Source organism: Telmatherina bonti (assembly GCF_933228915.1).
Source record: "Telmatherina bonti genome assembly, chromosome: 4".
Classification (NCBI taxonomy): Eukaryota; Metazoa; Chordata; class Actinopteri; order Atheriniformes; family Telmatherinidae; genus Telmatherina; species Telmatherina bonti.
In genome coordinates this window covers 15151414-15173117 of record NC_136622.1, presented here as the reverse complement: position 1 = coordinate 15173117, position 21704 = coordinate 15151414, and the positions used below count along the sequence as shown (strand labels likewise).

Below are 21704 nucleotides of genomic sequence, written 5' to 3'. Positions count from 1 at the left end.
ACTATCCAGAGGGGAGGGGATTCACAGTCGTCAGCAAACATGCACTCATGCTTTCTCCCCATTTTCCCTCCATGCTCCCTTACCCCCAGCCCTCCCTACTTTGTAAGTGTCGCTCTCTCACCTCTCTTCTCCTGTACAAAGAAGTCAGCCAATGCATCAGCCTTCAGCTCATCTGGTATTCGCTCTCCCCCACCACCTCAGTTTCTCACCTCTCTCTGCTCCTCTCTTCTAAGTGATACTTCTGCAGCTTCCTTTTCTTTTTTCCACCTGCTCCTCACCCTCCTCATCTTCAGTCCACCATGGTGAACAGATAACCGCCTGGCCATCCTGAGAACATGGGTGCTTGCCTCTGCAAAGGTCACAAAGGTCAGTGTCTTGAGTCCACTTGTGTTTCATGTCTGTTTGTTCACCTGTTGGCTCAACCTGCAGGATGAGTTGATGGCAGAAATTAACTTTCAGAAACCAGAAGTTTTGAACAGATTCATGTGATAGAGCCTTTAAATAAAATTAAAATAAATAAAAATCATTATGAATGCCTGACAGTTTTGTTTGGTAGCTGAATGCATGCATGGCTTTGCTCATACTGTCAGCATAGATGGAAAAACAATCTCAGTGGCAGGTTTAAGCATGTCTATGATACAACTCTATTAAAGGGAGAAATAAATGTGAAATTGATCATTTTATCATGACAACATTTGTCCAAAATCCATGTTTTTATCTGCCCCCTTTACTGCTATTATCTTTTCTGCTGTGAAGATGCTTTGCTTCAGAAGCAAGACTCAGACTCAGAGGTGAGAGGTTGATGATGAGGATTGGGTGGATCAGTGGAAGACAACAGTGGCTTTAGTTTGAGACAGCTCCATCTGACTCTCATCCTCAACTTGTCGTGACTAGAAGATGTGACTTGAGTTACAATTTTCTCTCTTTATTTGCTGCTTCATTTACAAATAAGTTAGTGTTTGATGCATCTCAGAAGCTGTCAGGGTAGAATGCCTCTGCTGGATGCAGGGGCTCTTTCAGGAAGATCAGAGGAATTAATATGTATGTAAATATACATGGTGAGAATTAAAATATATTCCACTCAGTAAAGCAGACTGGCATTTTGTGATGTTCTAAATATCCAGTTTTTTCCAGACATTACTTGGCATTTTGCACCTTGTCACAGCTTCATGTGTTTCTTCCAGTCTGAGTTTGCAGTGTAGTTGGAGAACATTTTATAATACACACTCTGCTTTTTAACAAGGTAAAGGGTACTGAGCACAGTGCTTTCAAGCTGGAGAGAGAGAGAAAGCAGCTGTAAGGAGCCAAACAAAGAGATAAGAGAACAGTAGGAGTGTGCATGCATGTGCATGTGTGTGAGAGAGAGAGTCACGGTGGGATTTAAACCCACAAGGCAGCGGATTGGTTAAGGAATCATGATGGAGTTTCTTGACCCGTTTGATAAGGCCAGAGATCATATATATCATTCTGAAACGGTGTGTGTGTGTGTGTGTGTGTGTGTGTGTGCATATGAGTGTCTGCTGGTGAACATGACATAAGTAAATGGAAGGGTATCACTTGCCTCTAGTTGCTGTGGCGTTTCCATAGCGACAGCCAATTGTCTTGACGACATCTCCCTTGGGAAACCCCAAACGTGTTTGTATTCTTATTTACGCGCGTGCGTGTGCCCGTGTGTGTAATGTGTCTGCTGACCTTTCTAATGATGTAAATTCTCCATTGCACTGGCTTGCAATTCATTTCCTCTTGTCATTCAGATGAGGCTCATCACTGTCAATTATGAAGCAAATAGGCAGTGTGAATTGAAACAAAGATCAATATGCAGAAGGGTTAAATGACTAACTGGATTCAAAGCTCTCTCTCTCTCTCTCTCTCATTCATTATATACGAGTCTCGCCTGACCCTTGGCATCATATTAGAATCTAATGCCAGTGCTTGTGTGTGATTTCCCACAGAGCTTCACCTTCCACTATCATCCCTGCACCAGACTGAGGAAGGTCAAACATCTTCTGGCAAGGTATGGAGAACTCCCCACCCCATTGTCCCGCTATATGTCCTTTCAGTGTCTATTCTCCTTATGTTGTCCCCAAACAATAACCACAACGATTACTGGCTTTTAGGTTTGTTTTATTTCACCATTACTGATTTTACTTGAACCGTCTTTGTGAAGAAGAAAGAAAGAAGAAAGTTATGTACATCCTAAGAGAAAGAAAAAAAAGTACATTTAATTGCAGTCTTTGCCAAGTCTGTTTTACACTCATCTTTTGGCGTTTGAGTCTTTTTTTGGTGGCACTGATTATTTAGTATGCCAAACACTGATAAACAGTGTTAAGTGTTATAGCAAAATTTCATCTGAGATTTGACTCATCTTTAAGAAAGTGGCATTCACATAAGCACAGTAGAAAAATAAATCTAACCCTTACTGACAAACAATTTATTGTCATATCAAATAAACTTGCGCAAAACACTTCATTCATTCATCCAAGCAACGCTATTGAGACAGGAAATTTCATGGTGATACAAAGATGGATGCTGGGTTTTTTTTTTCAACTTTGCGAGCTTATTAGCAAAGCTTTCATTTGCATTCACTTGTGAGAAAAACTCATCCCATCTATGTATCTATGTATCTATCTATGTATCTATCTATGTATCTATCTATGTATCTATCTATCTATCTATGTATCTATCTATCTATCTATCTATCTATCTATCTATCTATCTATCTATCTATCTATCTATCTATCTATCTATACATACATACATTCATACATCCATACATCCATACATACGTGTGTATATGTCTATATATATATGTATAATGTGGCAGAGCCATTAAAGAACTATAAAAGTCTTGTTAGATGTAATCACAAGAAGGACAATTTGTGTCTATGTGTCTGACCACATGATTGGAGAGTGAATTACTCATGATGAGGAAGATTGATTAGGGTGTTATCATGGGTAGGCAGAGTACACCATACCCTTTGTTATCAAATTGACCATAAATGACTATCAGTCAGAGGCAGGGAACAGCTTGTGTCTCTGTCAGTTTGGACAAAGGAAATAGTCCAGTTTATTTCCAAATCATTCACCATCCTCTAATATGTGCCTATTCTTTGTACCATCCTTCAATGCTTTTCTCTCAGCTCCAGAAGTCTCAACCAAGAAAATTATATTGGAGGAGTAGCTCTTCTGTGCATGTGGCACCTATTTGGGTGTAAACATCAGACCGGTTTAGAATAACTTCTTTTGTTTGCACCTTATTCATACTGAGTGTGAATGCTGCCGGATTTCTGGCTGTTATTGTCATTATCACCATTTGTCCTGTCAGAGAGTGACGTGGGAAAAGTGTGTAGGTGGTGATTGCTTGAATAGGATGTATGTAAATGTTGTGTGTATGTGTATCTACATGTAAGAAGAAGCTGAGAAAGAAAATACAAAGCTGAGTATAAGCTTGTGAATTGTGGCAAATATGATGGCGTGTTGGTGTTTGTTTGCTATGTTTTGGACTGTGTGATCATGGATAGTGTAATGTAGTGGTGTGTATGAGTTGCCCATGTGTTCCTATTATCATCTTGTATGCTCTATACAGGTGACTAGGTTAACATGCATAGTTTGATGCCTGAATCTGGTAATACAGGGCTACTCATGTACTTATACCTGTAGTTTGTGTGAGTTATATTATGCGTAGCACTGACAATTAGAAAAAGGGGCAGGATTCAGTTAGTTTTACACTTCTTCCTACTCCTTTTCGAACATGTGGATTGCTCCTTTGTTGTTGCTTTTTTTTCCGTTACTTGTGTGATCTCTTAATTTTGTTTGCTTTGTTGTTTTGTATCTATATTTAATTTATAATATCTAACTAGTGTTCAAAATGAAGGAATTAATAATAATAAAAAAAACTTCATCTGGTGCATGGTTTATAAATTGTGTTGATGGATGAAACTAAGCTATTCAATGTGGTTTAAGAGGCTTAGAAAGACAGAGGAAGAAAACACAGGTAAGATGTGACTAGCAGTAGGGTGAAAGTAGTGACAGACAGTTGGTTATTAGGGAAACTACCTGCGGTGCTACCCCGGGCCACTTTTCAAGATTTTACATAATGCCAGCTCCTCCTACAAGAACAAACCATCGACGCTTATTGATCACTAAACCATACGAGTAGCATTGGCATGCAAAACAACTAAAACAATAATTACTCCAGTTTCTCTCACACAATATCAAACTTGTGCGGATCAAGGTATCAATAGACGTACTCATGAAATCACTGCAAATGTTGAATCTGTTTACTGACAAAATAAAACACCTTTACAGGACCTCCACAAAAAATTTTGGTGGAATTTCCTGCCTTTTGTTTGCCAATTTGGGTCTTTCACCTGTCATATTAACATGTTAGGGTCCTACATACACACTCCACTCTAGACACACACAAATAAAAGAATGAATAAACTTTATTTGAATTTAAATCTGGAACAGTATTTGACAGGAGCTAACAGAACTTGAAAAGCAGTATGCCTTTCTACAAATAAATGACAAATATTTGGCACTGAAGATTAGACACCATATGTGGTAGCTGGTTTATTGACTCCAGGTGAACAGGAAAAGTGAAGATGTAAGACTGACACAACCTAAAGAATTGACTAAAAGATAACTGATGAATTCACATCATGAAACAAAGCAAGTCCTAAGCAGTCAAAAAAAGTAAAAAAAAAAAAAAAAAAAAAAAAAAAAAAAGGCAAATAACATACCACTAAAAAATATCCCACAGCTCATTACACGCCCAATGGCCACTAAAAAGTAGAGAACATTCAAATGTACAGGGAACAAAACTGGAACAATAACTCAGCACCTGACTCACGAAGTTCTGCACAAGGACAGTAATATTAGTCAGGTGTGCTGGAGCAGGGAAACATAACAAATCTGGTGCTTGACACCCCTATTTTATATGCATCCCTTTTCCAAAACACTTGAATAAAGTGGCTGAATTGGTGCTAACAGTCCCCTAAGAGGTCGACATAAAAAAAGCCCAATGAACGTAAATGGTCCAAGGACTGGAGCAGGGGTGGGACACTCTGGTCCTTGAGAGCTGCAGACCTGACTCAAATCAATGGGTTATTAGCAGACTTATGTAGAGCCTGATGTCTGGAGGGAAACTCAATAATGCTTACAGAAGTGCAGCTTTCGAGGACTGGAGCTGGCTACCGCTAGACTGGAGGAAGGACTGGAAAGCCCACTGCAAACCCAGGGATCTCCAAATCTGGTCTTAGAGGGTGTGTGTCCTGCAGGTATTGAAAGTTTCCCTACTACAACACACCTGATGCAAACATAATTGGTCTCCACAGCTTGTCAAGCTCTGAACAAGTCTGTTAATGACACATTTAGAATCTGGTAATTTATATATTTTTCTAAGTATAATTTTTTTCTCCTTTTATATTTCTGCCTTGTAATGTTAAAGAGAGGTCTGTTTTTCAAGGTGTGTCTTAGGCCTATTGGCCAATCAACGCTATGCAGGTCTCGGGAGGCAGATGGAGGTTCTGAGAAGGTAGAATCCCTGAAAAAATGTTGGCTTTAAATGGGACACGTCATTCTCATAGCTGCACATACAGTCACTGATGACTGTTTACTGTTTGATGCGTATGCAGCGACTGAGATGATGTTCCAACAGCAGAAGTATACAAATAGTAATGAACTGAAGATTCTGGTACAGTTGGCTGTGATGCTCAGAGAACTTTGCCTCGATCATTGAGATAAAATCCTCGCCTTTGATTAATTTCATGTGAAATGAAAACCTTTGGACTGCTTTCCCCAAACCACTGTTTCCCATCCTCTTCTCCACTGTTCACCGCAGCTGCTGATCATCAGCATACCTGAACCTTCCTTAATTCTATTATCTTACAAATTTTCCTCACTTTAAAGAGAAATATACAAGAGCAATGAATGCATTCATCTACTTGTTGGTTACTCCTTTGACTTATTAATTAATCTCTTATTGTTATGTACCAGCAGTCATGACTGGGCTGACTGACCAAAAGCAGTGACCTGCATGGTTCAGTTCTTCTTCAGCCAGTGTGGAGCATCATCTCCTCAGCTTTGTCTAGTCTAGTGTATTTTGGCTCTACATAACTAAGCAGCATTAGCTATTCATCCATTACCTGAGCTTGCTTTATCCAGTTCAATTAAGTGTAAAATGTAGTATGGGTGTTTTTTTTTTTAGCCCTTATATTGATAATAAGATTTGTTCTTATATTTAAAATAGTTTAAAATGAGTTTCTATGAACATACAGTGAGCTGAATTGTTTAAAGTTGAGGATTCGATATGGACAGAGATGTGAGATGTCAGAGTCTGATCCTACCATAAGTGTAGAAACATTATCCTAAAGTTAGAATTCATCATCTGTGTATAAATAAGACAACCTTGGAGCATCCAATGTGGTTTAAACTTTGCATTTTCTATCAATGCAAAAATCTACAAGTTGCTTTTTCTCCAAATAGCAGTTCCTCCTACATTTTCTGTTTCAGCTGGATTCACACCATTCTCCTCTCATGATCTATTGGCTTTCTACCAGTTTGTTGCCGTAGCTACAAAGATGCACTCTACTATGTGCTTTGATTTTACTGCTCATTCTCTCTAACAGAGCTTAAAGTCCTTGTGTCTGATAATTCACTTGTAACCTTGACAGAGGACAAGAAGTGGGCCCCATAACACTGGCAAACTGGTTCTTTGGTATAACCTTTGTTTTAAGCCATTGAAGCATCCTCAGCTAAATAAAATGTGTGTTCTCTAATTTCCCCTGAGAATTACTACAATCTCTTTACCTTACAGGAGTAATAAAATTCCTCTTCTTGTGTATCATATTGTGCAGGACGACCATAATCCTTCCAATGGCAGTGTGGCAGATAAAAGCAGCCGCTATGACATCGGTGAGCTGGCTACATCCTCTCTGATAGGTAAGACACACAAACACACAAAAGCAAACACGTTCAGCTCATGTCGTGTGTACGTTGTAGTGTTTTGTTATCAATCGAGCATTTGAGGCAGGAAAAATTGTATTAGTAACCATGGGAGGCTGGCAGTGTAATTTCTTTCTTCCCCTTAAGCTTTTTCTCAAATGTAAACACTCTGCAGCACACATGTTTCCGCTTTCCATTAGATTTTCTCCTTCACCTTCATATCTTGCTTCCTGCTCTCCTCATGTTGGTGCCTCGTCTTCATATTCCCCCTCTCTGCTCCATCCTGTGTCTGCTTGCGTCATCTTTACAGCTTCACTTGTTCTGCAGGAGGTTCGTTATTTCAGTTAATGTGTTATGCCTTGCTAAACTTTTCCAAGCGATGGCTCTTTTATTAGGCTGGCGGTGTTATTATGAAGAGCATGAAAACCTCATGATTTAGTTCGACGTATAAAGATATTAGGCAGAGGACTGAGAGGCTGACACCTGCCCTGGGAGTGACAAATTCAGTCCAATTAAAAAGCTTTTTAACATTTAACATTCAAACTACGGTAAATAAGATGTCAGTGATCACTTAATTTGATGAGGCACTTTTTGCAGGTTGTTAGAGCCAACAACCTAAAGGCACAAATTAGATCTCACCGTGCTGACTCAAATATTATTGTGTAAATGTAATTAAATTTTGAATGCAATCATGGATAGATTGCTGCTGTTATTCCTTTTGCATGTGTCTGTTTGATAGATGCAGCAGGATTACGTGATTGTATTAACAGACCCAAGAGTCTTAAAAAATCATTTTGCATTGAGATTGTTCAATGACAATGACTGCTAGACTGGAAAATATATCTAGGAGGGAAAGAAAATGTTATTCTTTTAGTCTAATGATTCTTAACCTGCTGCTATTACCATGAAGTTGAAAGCAACGCTACATAAAGAGTTTTTCTCTTTGTATCATTTAGATTTCTTTGTGCGTGTAAGAGATCAACAAAGCTCAGTGTCAATACTAAAGAAAGTTTTGTTTTCACATAAATAAGAGCGGTTGTGCTTCTCCAGGCTTTTTATTGAGTTGTATCATTTTAAAGGAACCAGATGATTGTTTCAATCGGTGTTAAGAGCAATAAGTAAAAAAATAAAGTACATTTTAAACATCATTGCAAATACATATGATCTACACTCCACCTGCACACAAGTAGGCTCTTTACAATGAAATGAGGTTATCATTGACCATATTTACATGCACTTAAGTCACTTCTATTCATTGTAGTTTGTCCTATCACTACTTAGGATAAACTACAGGCATGCAATCTAAATCTCAAGTAACAATGCTTACTATTTTAAACCCCCTCAAGATATTTTTCCCATTGAAACCATTTCTTTCCACGTGTGCACAGAAATAAAACCACAAAGTCTCAGGTTTCATAACCTCCTGTTTGTTCATTATGTTTGTTTATGTACCAACAGAGTGAGGAGTATTGTTCTGCATAATACAATATCTATCTATTTTTGTAAATTGAACCTCTAGTAAATGAATCTAATTTATTTATTAAACTTGGAAGCTCTTGTTTACTGTAGCAACATGATAAACGGGGCCCAGAATTTCTTACAACAACCAAGGAAGCCTAAACGAATTGTTGATAATCGATAGATTGTCATCCAACACTGAACTGTTCATATGAGGTCTCTGGTCCAACACACATGTTTAGCTTGGCACCCAGTGGACAGTGACTGCATTACACACATCTGTCTGGCAAAGATTTTCACACAGATCTACTTCTGTTTAGTTTTCCTGTTGTTAGTTTGGCTCATTGTTTACATCGATCTAATGCAGGGACCTCTTGCTACAATGCTGGAAATTAGCACAGATTAAATAAATAAATAGATAAATAAAAGGGACTTCAAACACCTATCCTTGAGGGCCACTGTGTTGCACATTTTAGATGTTTCCCTCCTTCAACACATCTGAATGCATGTAAGGGATCCTGCAACTTGTGGTAATGTTCTGCTCATTGACATTCATTTGAGAGAAGTGTGTTGAAGCAGGCAAACAACTAAATCCTACAAAACATTAACTCTCAAAGACCAGAGTTTGAGATTCTTCATCTAAACTAAACTGAGCTGCCACTCTGCTGGTTTCAGGTCGGACCCTCCTTTTAGTTCAGAACTCCGTTCCTTGTGGCACAGAGGGTTTTGGCAACATCGCTCACACACTCTGGTCCATTTTGACACAATGACATCACACAGTTACTGTAAATGTGTCTGCAATCAGTTACTTATGTTGTAATTTTAGAAATACGAGAAAACATCAAAGCCCTCATTGTTAATACCCAAAAATTGAAATATACAAAAAAAACAAAATAATCAAGCTTGTCTTAAAAAGAAAAAAACGTTTGATGATGAGTTTGTCATTGGATTGATGAGGCTGTAGCGCTGCATCTGACAGATCACATATCTGCACATGTAAACTGGGATTTTCATCCAAACAGTTCAGATCAGGACTCTAAAATGGCACCGCTTGTGAAGTATGAATTTTCTCATATATAATAATGTTTCGTTGTCTATCAGTAATTTTGAATAAACCTAAATGCAATAGGTATTTTGTCTTCAATCAGAATTTATGATGGTTACTGTATTTTTGTATATTAAACAAATGGACAACAAAAAGCAGCATTGAATCCAAAACAAGCAGATTTACTTTGATTAATTTGAAACATTTCTGTAACAATCAAACTGTGACGGATTAATTTCTCACACCATTTTCCATTTTACGTTTTTTGGAAAAATATTTCAGTGTTTACAAAGTTTTTCTCCAGAAATGCAAAATGTAAATGAAAACACTAAGCAGAAAAAACCATTAGCCCTGTGGTCCACTAATGACAATAAGGAAGTTATTTCCCATCATGCCACAACTTGAAGCAGTTCTTTTTTGAGAACAGACAGCCACTTCCTGCAACACACCCCTGTCTTTACTCTGGGTACTGCAGCTCTCAGACACCAAGGCATCCTTGCCTTGTTTCCTTGCTGTCATAAAACGTGGGCATGCAAGTGTTGAGAAATGATGGTGGCAGGACGTCGGCTGGGCTTTCAGCAAACTCCACCATCTCCTTGGCCAACTGTTCCCTGACAGTCTTGTGTGTGAGGGGCTTTGTCTGGTTGGAGCCCTGCCTGAACTGGAACAACTCCTTGTGTAAGAGGAAACTGTTGACTACAGCGATGTCCACAAAGTGGTAAAAAAAAACTTTTTGTACCACTTGCATGTCTCGTGGTAGATGCTGTGAAATCCAATCCAATCGGATGAATCCACACTCCCATGTTCTGCTTGTAGTCCAGGATGCAGTCTGGAACAGGTATAGACTTGTTTTGCCAGACTCCAGCCAGCTTCACATCTCTTTACAGTCTGTCCAATGTAGGCTTGATGCAATGTGGAGCACATTGCAACCTGTCCTGTGTCCATCCATTTCACAAAAAATAATTTGCCACTGCTCATCCAGTGGATGTCTCCCCTCTCTGCCTGTTTCGGCAAATCGTTGGTCTGGGTCTGTGGGAACCCATTGGTGTGAATAATTGTGTACTCTAGCAGTACACAATTACTGCTGGTTCTGCATCTGCTGCTGCTGTTTAAAGCACAGCAGACGATGCAGAACCCGCTCCACAGACGGGTTGACTCACAGTGCTGAATGGAGTATATTACGTAGTTTTTTGTCATTTGAGTTGTGCTGAAGCATTTTCTGTTTAATTAGACAAAAGAGGTCTACATTCTTTGATGATTCGTGGATTTTTTCATACTAAGAGCTTGTAGAGGTCCTGCATGTGGGGAACTTCTGTTTTCAAAGCATCTAGTTGAAGATGCATCAGTTTCAAGTTGGTCTTTCCACACAGACAACCTCTCAGTTCATTAAATGTTTGCTTCAAAAGATGTCCTGGCGTCAGCAGCATGTGGATCTCGCTAAGAGAGCAACATTCTAGTAAGTCTCGTTAGGGATAGTGTCTGTCTTTCTGGCTGTTGGATGCATTTCATTTGAATCAGATGTGTTGGAGCAGGAAAGCATCTAAAACTGGCAGAACCAGAGTTGCAGAGCCCTGTTTTAGAGTCTATGGCTCTACAGAGTCACGACTCACCTGTGGTCTTGTTGTCCAGAGTGTTACTGGAACCTATGTGTGAATAGGTGTTGTCAGTCTCCTTGGAAAAGCTGAAAATGATGCTGTTGAAGGTGGGAGAGATGTGACGTCTCAGTCCTCCCCTCTATTAAGTGAGTTTTCTGCTTTTATAAAGGTGGCCTCTTTCACCTCCCACTAATACCTTTATCTTCTCTGTCTAACATTTTCACATTGTTGTCTTCAGAAGTGTGTCTTTTATCGTAAAGACAAAGCAAAAGAGCTGAGATTCTCTCCTGTGATGGGTTTAGAAAACATTAATGTTATTCTTAATATGAATCAAAGTTTAACTTATACTTATACTTTTCTTTTTAATTCCACTATAATTTGGTCTCATGAGATCCTTAGGGTGCAGCATTGGTTTTAGCATGCCTATTTCTATTTCTATAAACTCCTCTGACCCCAAACTTTTGAAAATCTTTACACACCCAAAAAAAGCTTTTGATGTCATCTTTTAACTCTTTAAGGTCCTCCATTTGGTAGAGGTAAACTTGCAGCGACTATGATGACTTTATTTACAAGAAATAGATACATTAAGATTTAAATAAAGAAAAGTACATAAATAAACCTGTGTAAAATACACCAGTATAGAACAGAATGTGACTTCCCTCTGCTAAACACTAAAATGTAGCATTGGTTTTCACCATATTGTGAGTGATTGAACATGTTATGGACCTATCATTACAGTTTAACTGTTAAAATGTTGATAGATGATGGAAATGCATAATCTTTATTTAGTTTTAGTGGTTTATGTGACTAGTATTCCAGTTACTGGGCATCACTAATCTGGAAAATGGACCGATAAGAAAAAATGTAATCTATACGAGTGAAGTGATAGTAGTGTCAAGCGCTGCAAAACCAAATCTATTAAGATCTTTCATTTTCCAAAGTCAATCAACAATTTCCTAGAGAAGTTATGAGCCTGAGTCAAACACCATGTTGAGGCATCTTTCTATTATAAATCTGCTATCTGACCATAGATGGAAATGAAAAAGAAATTTTATAAAAAGGCCATTAACATTTGGGACATTTATATTTACAATACATGAGTTCATATTTAAACAAAGAATTTCAAAATGAGAAATATGCCTTCTGGGTCTGCGATTGTGCTGTTGATAGTCAAGTTTACCCCTATTTTCACCTCTTTGCCTGAATTTATAACACGAGTATATGTTGGGAGACTGGGCTTGGGAAAGTACTTACACTGTTGCCCTTTCAAAAGATGAATTTTCTGATGACAACATCTGTAGTAAATCCTGCAGCAGAGCCAGCTCTATGCACGTCCCAGGGGACAAATCTCAGTGCAGTCACGGTCTGACTACTGGTATGAGTGTTACATGTACTGTGTGTATGCATGCTGAGCGATGTCTAAGTCCTCTGTCTACTTAGCATTTCTTCTCTGTTTGCCTTTTTTGTTCTGTGTGTGCCGCACATGTTAGGATAAAAAAAAGTAAAATGTGAGATTGCAGCTATCAGGGAAAAGAGGAAAAAGAAGAAAAACAGTTCAGAACAAGACAAACATTCATGATATTTCTATTATGAACTTCAATATTCTTTATCTGTCTCCCTTGGGAGAAATTTGGCTTGGTTTAAGAGGTAATGCTGTTAAATAAGACCAATAAAACCATCAAGACAATGAATACCATGGACATGAAAAGATCTAAGACAGTAAAACAAATAAAACAACGTCAAATAAATAAAGTTAGTTAAATAAATGCTAGCTTATCAAAGGCTATGCAAAATTGGCCATACATCCCTTCATAATAAACATATCTTCATGTTTATTCATCTCTGGGTTTGATGGACAGAGGAACAAATTAATATTTGCACTAGTTGTGTTTGCACAGGATGGGTCCTATACCTTCCTACAGTGTATATTCTATTTACAGAGCAGGGGAGATGTTAGTTAGGATATTGTTTGCTTCCTAAAGGTTAGGAGAATATTTCTTGATCTTACCAGTTATTGTTATTAGACTTTGAAGCTGAGCCTTGGATTTGACTGGTAGGTTTCCAAAACAGATGCCATTACTGTACTGACTCTATGGACTCTGTTGTAGATCTATAAAAATTAACAGTATAATTTTGCAAATATCTTCACTGAAAATGGATTCTGGCACACACAACCTACTACTGACAACCTGTGTCCAGTAACTAAGTCATAATCAACGTAAACACTAATGGATTTATTCAAGGTCACTGTTTTAATGGTAGTTTTATGTATGGTGACAGGGTTCCAGTAACCAGCTGATATGGGATCCAATAGCATTGCAGTAGATTTTCTGGTGTTTTTTTAAAAGTTTGTTGTTGTCCACCCAGTCCACAAACCTATCCACCTGCTCTGTGGGTGAATTTAACAGTTTCCTGACAATGTTGTTGTAAAATCTCACAACATCCTTTTATTTAACACTTTACAGGCAAACTTAAGAAGAACCGGGGAGAGAAGTAGATTTTTTTTTTTATCTGAAGCTTTTATTTGGTCCTTTAACAACATTTGAAATAAACAAACAAATAAATAAATAAATAACTTTTGGTATTTTTAGCATGTTACCGTGTGATAGGTCAAAATTGCTGTAGTGTAATCTAATGATTCCCGACTACCGGAGGCAGAAAATCAGTATCAGATTTTGATAAGTATCAGGGTTATGAGCAAAGTTTCTAAGAAAAAAGTGATGCAAAATGTCTCAGAAACTGCATGTATTAAATATGATACATTTAGCTTTACAGCGCTAGGACTTATTGATTAAGATGAGTTAAAAAGATGAGTTTACATCATCTGGACACATTTTCCAAGGAGAATATGTATGTGACTTAAAGCTGAGCTAAAATAAACAGTGGTCTAAAATATAAGGTGCTTTTAGTGTGAGTTGTATTAATGTTGATATGGAATTGCACCTCTTAAGGTGCCTTGAATGTGTTTACATGCTGCAAAACACTTGAGCCACATTATTAAAAGAACATTAGGACACTTGTGCAGAACTTGACAACATTTGGATCAGTAAGAAACATCTAAAACCCGCGGGACTGTTGGTAATCTCTGCACTAAGGTGTGGCATATTCGCTAATCTTTCTACATTCAAAAAGGGCAACTAACTTTAGCACTGGCATTTACATTTCTCTGTTGGTCCAGATAGATTTTTTGGAGTTTAGTTCATATTAAAAAGTCTTGGATAAATTATATTGTGAGCACTTACACTAATCTGCATACATTTCAATGCTTATCCACAGGCTTTGTATATTCACTAAAGCAAAGAAATTGTCCAGAGGAGAAGAGCATTTGCAGCTTTAAGCCTAAAATAAGTGCTGTTACAAAATGAGGGTAGATAAAGGGTGAGCACTGATTTAAAATTCCTTGGATATTATAATGCTTTCCTCTAAGCAGACTAAAGGCAAACTTCGCATGGCAGATTACAGCTGAAAGGGACTTGCGACTTGACTTGGACTTGCATAATAAAAGCACTTGTGAATGTTTTTAATATCAAACCAATAACAACGTGGTCATTTTATGAAATCCTTCATGAACTTTAAGAGATACAACAAAACAACAAAAAAATAAAGAAGCAAAGTATAAAACAAAGAAGTAAGCATACATAGAAATATCGCTCTACATCAGGAGATAAAAAGGGGCATAAAAGAAATAAAAAGTCCATGAAGCTGCACAAACACCACCGTGTATGATGGCGGTGATGCAGGTTGATTGTTAACTCCTGCACAACAAGCCAATGAGTGTCGAGAGCAAATGCCTGATGACAATTTGCAACAAAAGAAGAAAATTACATTCCTGTAAACAACTTTTCCAATAACAGCTCCAGAGCACGTATAGATCCACAACACTTAAAAAAAGCTTAAATAATTTTCTTTATTTGTTGCCAGGATAACCTCTGGCCTGCAGAAAAACCGCTTCTCCTTGCAATAATCATTTCACCGCCTTCTTCTGTTTGATGTTGTTCAGGCCCTCAGCTAGAAGTCTGCATTGCTGCTCTGCAAATGAAAGAGGATTGTAGCTGCAGGATAATCCAGAGCTGCTTTTCTGAATGCATATTTAAGATTATGTATTTTAGTTACCTCTTACTGGTATCATGTCACACTCTCTGTGACCCCAAAGATGACTTAGTTAGCTACATTCATCTGTTTTGCTTAATACTTGCTAAACCCACACTAATCATGAAGCATTTCCTCATTATTAGAAGGGAAAGAGCCCATCTGATCCGGTCCGGTCCTGCTGAAACTAACTTTGTGAGGAGGTGGATGCACTTTTCTAAGAACAGGGTCATGTTTAATGAGATTACAACTGAATAAATTTACTGAGGAAGCGTATTCTGTGACAGAACAGACTGATTGTTTCCTGAAGAACCTCTTATCCTTTTTTGTTTTCTCTTGCTGTTGTTTGAAATTATTATTTATTTTCTTTGTTTTGCACCTTTTCACAATATTCTTGTCTTCTGTGGACGGATTAACTTTTCCAGGCATTTTCAATAATCCAGCAGCAGTAAAACAGGACGACTGTGTGCAGTATGTACTGCTATGTTTGAGCTGTAACTCATCCCTCGTGTTTTTTATTTTGCAAACAGGTTGATTTGGACACCTTTTTCTTAACAAACTGAGAAGATGTAGTAGCAGTGGTGTCACAGTGTACAATACAGCATACAGAGGAGGGACTGTGTGTTACTTAGATGACAGTGAAACAGTTGTGGGTTTTGTTTATCTTGGTTTCACAGAAACCAGGATTCAAGGAGCTCTCTGTCCTCCTCAGTTTAAAATGTTCTTCCATGTCAGGGAGCTGTTCTCCTTTGTTATCCAATCAGACCCCTTCTCCTGGTTTTGACATTTTTCTCCTCTTTCAACATAAGATTCTTACTTTAACATTTTCCTCTACCTCTTTCTTGACCTTTACCTTTCAACCTTACTGTGCTTTAATATCAGTTTAATTTTCTGCTCAGCGACACGCCTGAGTTATCCTGTCAATTTCACTTCCACTCTTCATTTTCCTGGACCTGGCTGCCCTCGTCTACTGTAATTAAATGAAATGATGTTTTTTTTGTTTTTTAGTCCACTGATTCCACAGGCCATGAATAAAACATTAATGTAGATACAGGTATCCTGTGGCTCATAGATACGGCTTGATGGAAAATTTAGAGACCTCAAGGATGTGCAACTTGTGACTTTACATAAAAATAAAGTAATGCTTATATAATGTTACATTACATGAAGACAAATTCTTCCTTTTCTTCCTTCCTTTGTTTAGGCCTGGTGGCAACAATAAAGGAGCACATCACCAAGCCGACGGCAATGGCCCAGGGGCGAGTTGCCCACCTGATAGAGTGGAAAGGTTGGGGGGGATGTGGCGAGGCTGGGGGTGGTGGTGCAAGCTGGAATGGAGCCAGGGGCAAAGGAGGCGGAGGCTGGAGTGGGATGGGGGCAGAGCTGCAGGAGGATGAACAATTCTACTCCCAGATGACGGATGAGATCAAGGAAGCTCGCTTCGCTGCAGGTGGGAAAGACAGATGAGTTTAATTCAAGAAAACAAGATGTGATCACTGGAGATGAGGTGATGCTTTTATCCCTCTGACGTTTTCGTTTGATTAGCTTGGGTTACAGAAAAATCAATGGCCCTCGGGGCTTCCTATGACAGTAGCTCAAGTCCAGTGCTTTTATTGAGTTTTCCTTAATTTGTGACGTTGGCAGACCTTTTGAGAAACAACAGGGTATCAGTTCCTGACACAGACAACATAAATGTTGTTTTATTTGTTTTTGTAACTCAGGAGTAGCAGAGCAGTTTGCGCTTGCTGAAGCAACCATGAATTTGTGGTCAATGAGTGACAACTTAGAGGAGCCGTCCACAAGCTTACAAGGTTGGTGAGTCACTGCTTGGATTTCTACTTTATTCCAGATAAGTATACAGTAAACTCTACAAACTCTTCTGAATACAAATGAACAAAAAGACAAAAACATTACATGCTGCTTTCTCTCGCACAGTCTCAGTCTGGCTTTTGCCCATTATAATCCCAAAGTCATTATCTGAAGCCTTTTATTTAAAGTTGATAATGAATTTTTCAGACAAAAGAGACAAAACCTGATAAAAGAAAGAATTCTTCTTTCCAAAGGAAGCTGCTTCTAAAGCTTAAGAAAATTAAAATAATCCATCTGATTCACGAAGTTCCTCATTTTTATTGCTCATATCTCAGAAATGAAGTTCAACAACCTCATTCCTGGTTGACAAAGATTAATGCTGATGTAGAAATCAGCACACAGCACGCATGTTAACGTGCTGTTGTTCTGCACCTTTCTGAGCTGCTTTCCTCATACGCCAGCCCGGTGCCTCAGATCAGCTGATTTACTCCTTCTGGAGGTACTGAGGTCTGGACAGAAGCTCAGAGGGGACAGAGCCTTCGCAGTCGCTGCTCCAAAATGATGGAATTCTTTGCCACAACAGGCTAGAGAAGCCACTTCGCGTCCATTTGTAAAACCCGCCTGAAGACCCATTTTTATGACCGGGCCTTTGATCCAGCATGAGAGTCTAGTTTTTTTCTCTTTTTATTATAATTTTACTGCTATTATTCAGATTTTACTCTGCACTTAAACTCTAAATGTTTTACTTCTATGTTCAGCACTCTCATTTTGCAACTGGCGTTTTGTTAAAGTGCTTTATAAATAAAGTTGAGTTGAGATAAACTGCACCATGAACTGAGATAAACTTCCTGCATTTTAGAAATGAATCACCAATTATTAGTTTCCTTTGGTGTGCTTGTAATCCCATTGACAAGCTAAATGCATCTAAAGAGGAATATCTGGTTCATCCATCACATGCAGCTGCAAATGCAACTCAGTTTGTCTAAATGGCCACTGGACTGAAAACATGTTTTTGATGATAATATGACACGATAAAGGGCTCCTAACAAGAGTCTGTGTATTCTTGCATTGCATGGGATTTCCAGTCATATGATAGTAAAGATCCCATCTTGCCATGCTGCAGATGATCAGTGGCCATCTTCTTCCTGTTTAACTTTTTGCTCGTGCATCTCTTGCATTCCTTTACTATGAAATCTTCTTGCAGCCTGTAAAAAATCCATGCATCCTCGATAGTGTTTAACTATCAATGTTGTCCCTCTTCAACAGCACAGAGCCACTTTTTGTCTCAGTTCCTGCTTGATGGTGGAAGTGTCGGGGTTCCGCAACATCTATACAGCATTCATGCCCAGGCTTATGGCAACAACAGTGCAACCAGCCTGGTCCTTGCACCACCGACCGCCTCCATCTCTCTTACATCTAATGTTCAGCAGGATGGCGAGCATCCTATAGAGGACAGAAGCACCGTGACTGTGGACGCTGCAGTCCGACATGTAGACAGCAGCTCACTGTCTGAAGATGATGTTTTTTACAACTAGACTTGAAAAAGAAAAAGAAGAAGAAGAAGAAAAGAGAAACAGCTGGAATCATGATTGCATTCTCTGAAATAAGACTCGGTGAGAAAACTCTAAACCACCAGCAGTGACTGACACTAAAACGCAGACATCTGTCAGACATTTCAAGAGGCAATTCTTTGCTTTAAGCCTGACTTTTGGAAAAAAAAAAAAGACTCCAAATAGTATTTTCTCTTATCTTGAACAATAAACTGAATGTACATAGTTATGTTTACTTTTTTAACCGGTGTACTCTGAACAATGAGTGGATCTGTGAAGAGTCACATGACACAGGTGTAAATATCTTGTAGAAATAATGTTTATATATATGTACAGCCTAAGGCTGTCTGATGGGAATGGGCCGAGGATCTGGATTTGGTTAAAGATTGATGAATGGAAACTGAAAATGTATTTAATTTGATATTTTTCAACTAAATGTAGAGAGAAAGTAAATATGTTTATGAGAGCTACAAATGCAGTGAAAGGCAGTAAATATAGAGCAGAAGAAGGATGCAGTCTTTCTGTTTTCTGTCATAAAGTATTTTTCTGAGAGACGGATACTGAAAGGAGGTATAAGCTCCCTCTTTTACAAGAGGTTTACACATAGTGATGATGCACTGTGTTGTGGCTATCTCCCCTTTTGTTACCTGATGGCAACTCCAAATGATATTCAGACAATGGATGCACCATGACAAAAAAAGGCTGTGTGGTTAACAGGATTGCATCCATCTTTAAAATCCTCCGGGAGAATCGCAAACTGAGGCTACTGCCCCACTGCACAAACAGCATTTGTGGAAAGTTGTATTTGATTCACACATGTTCATTGGATTAAAAAATAAAGAAATATAACTGGATCTACAAGAACTGATTAACTTGTGAAAATTAAATCTGATAAGTCGCTCGATATCTGCAGGTAACAGAAAACCTCCGGCTCAACAGGGACAAGAGCAGCTGTGCCAAAGTGGGACATTTTTTCTGCCAAGATGCCACAATAAGTTTATCAAAACCAAATTTGGATGTCATGGGCATGTCTTTGTTAACATGTCCCAATGGTTAGAAAAGCAATGGCTGCTAAACTGGAAATTTCAGAAAATTAGTTCAGAAGGACGCCTTAAAGCCTGTTACATACTCCACGAGAAGCGAGAACTTTTTTCTTGTTCTCGAGGCTCCGAGAAGAAAATGACGTCATTTTGTTCTCGCGGACGTGTTTGAGGACAGTTCTTGACACACCAGGCTGGCAGAACTTTTTTCTTGCGGGGCTGCGAGAAGTAACGTGTGATTGGTCGGACATGTGAGGTGGGCGTGGTTAACACAGAGAAAGCATGAAGCGGAATTGCTGCTTCCGTGTGTTTGCTGTTGCCTGCAAAACGGATTGTTTTGATAAAACAGCTTATCGAGGTGGTGAGAAAGTACGAACATTTTTACATGTGGCAATAAAACCCTCGGACCCAGCCGCGTGCACGAAGCTGCTCGTTAAATATGAAACTAGAAACTCGGAGAGCGGAAACCTCCGCCAAGCACAATGTTAAAGAATCCTTTTAAAACATTCCTGGATCCAAACGGTGATCCTGATCACCACCAGAATTTAATCAGTTCTTCATTTTTACATTTGCAACAACTCTTGAAATATTTATAAAATCCCTCCGTAACCTTTTAAGTTATCTTAAGCAAAAAGACGCCGGGGAAAACAACCTCCTCGGCGGAGGTAACAACCGGGTTCATTGCACATAAAGCAGACATCTGCCCCCCGCAGTGATCCCTCCCCGCTGCAGTCGTGCTTCTGGTGTAGTATGTATGGACCTGCCGAACAAGATGTTTTTTCTTGTTCTTGCAGCCTCGAGAACAAGAACTCAGTTCTTGCTTCTCGTGGAGTATGTAACAGGCTTAAGTCACATAAAAAGTTATAAAAATGCAAACTGGACCGTGGAAAAGTACACAGCGGTCTTACAATAAAGACTGAAGCACTTTAGACTACCTTACCTTTTCTACCATGATTAAGCTTCTGCTGTGCTGGTGGTGATGTTGCCACGTAGTGTTGTATAATTTCAACCGTTACAACTCTTGAATATGGGCGAATGTACGCTGGCGCTGTTTGGCCCACTTTAAATGAAACCTTGTCTGCTTTTACGGGTAACATAGTTTGTTTGGAGCGCTGTAAATGTGCATTTGCACTTTGGTCCAGATCAAAAAAGCAAAATCTGGTTTATTTCAATACAAGAGGTCTTGATTCACTTGCAAGTGAACTGTGATGCCGACCATCCAGTGAGATAGTGATGCATAAAACGTTGTGGTGCAACATGTGTGATATCTTGCTGCCTCTGCTGCTGCTCATACTGAGCAGATTCTAGTGGAAACCGTATTAGAATTAATAATCAATGTTAAAACGAAATTGCCCAAATACTTTGCATCAATGCAGTTTTGTCGGCTTGAATAAAGTGGGGTGTGAAAGCAATCAGTTTCACCCCATAAAAATGGGGGGAAATCGATCCAAAAGCCTAAAAAGTTCTGTCCAGTGAGGGTGTTTCAACAGGGAAACATTGAAAACAAACAGGAAACTGGCCCAAGAAGTTCAGACACTTTAATTACTTGCATGGGAGATATTAAGATTGTCCATCAGCTCACAAATTTGCATGCATACACATATTTTCAGTAAGATAAGTAATTGAAATGGGTATCACAAGTGAAATTTAAAGGATCTAAGGTTAATGGTGGTATCATCTTCCAAAATGCCCTGCAGTTTTCATTTATTCTGCTGCTTTATTACAGTTCTGATAGCGTCCAACTCCCTACCCAGCACAGAACTGGCCTTTTTTACTACTTTGTCCAGTCACCTACTGTCTTTGTCAGTAGCATTGCTCCCCAAACACCTAACAACAAAGAAAAGCGCGCTTGCAATGGCAGTGTGACAGAACATGTGCAGACACTGAAGAACCTGAAGAAAAGGGGACTCTCTGCCTTTCCTGTATATGCATGTATTGGCCAACCACCCAAGTTTCAGGTCTAGAACTAACCCCAGATATTTGCTAGACTAAACAGTTTCAATATGTTTCTGTTTTATTTATTTAGTTTTTTTAATTACACATGATCATGGCGACTCAGAGTGTCAGGATATCCAGTTGTCAGCTGGGTTCATAATGGTCAAAAGAGTTGAAGGGAGAACTAAAATAGGTGGTTTGCAAGCCTGCATGTTTGCACTTTACCATCAGTAAATCA

The 21704-nt window shown here is 38.9% G+C and overlaps 1 protein-coding gene across 1 annotated transcript; it reads left to right on the top strand.

Annotated features, from left to right (window-relative positions):
• Positions 1-335: 335 nt before the first annotated feature.
• On the top strand, positions 336-18476 carry fam131c (family with sequence similarity 131 member C; the record flags this gene model as incomplete). The annotated part of the gene is made up of 6 exons (XM_079238851.1): positions 336-366; positions 1953-2014; positions 6858-6942; positions 16337-16582; positions 16854-16943; positions 18208-18476. The coding sequence occupies 6 exons, from the start codon at positions 336-338 to the stop codon at positions 18474-18476; spliced, it is 783 nt and encodes a 260-aa protein (XP_079094977.1).
• Positions 18477-21704: the final 3228 nt, after the last annotated feature.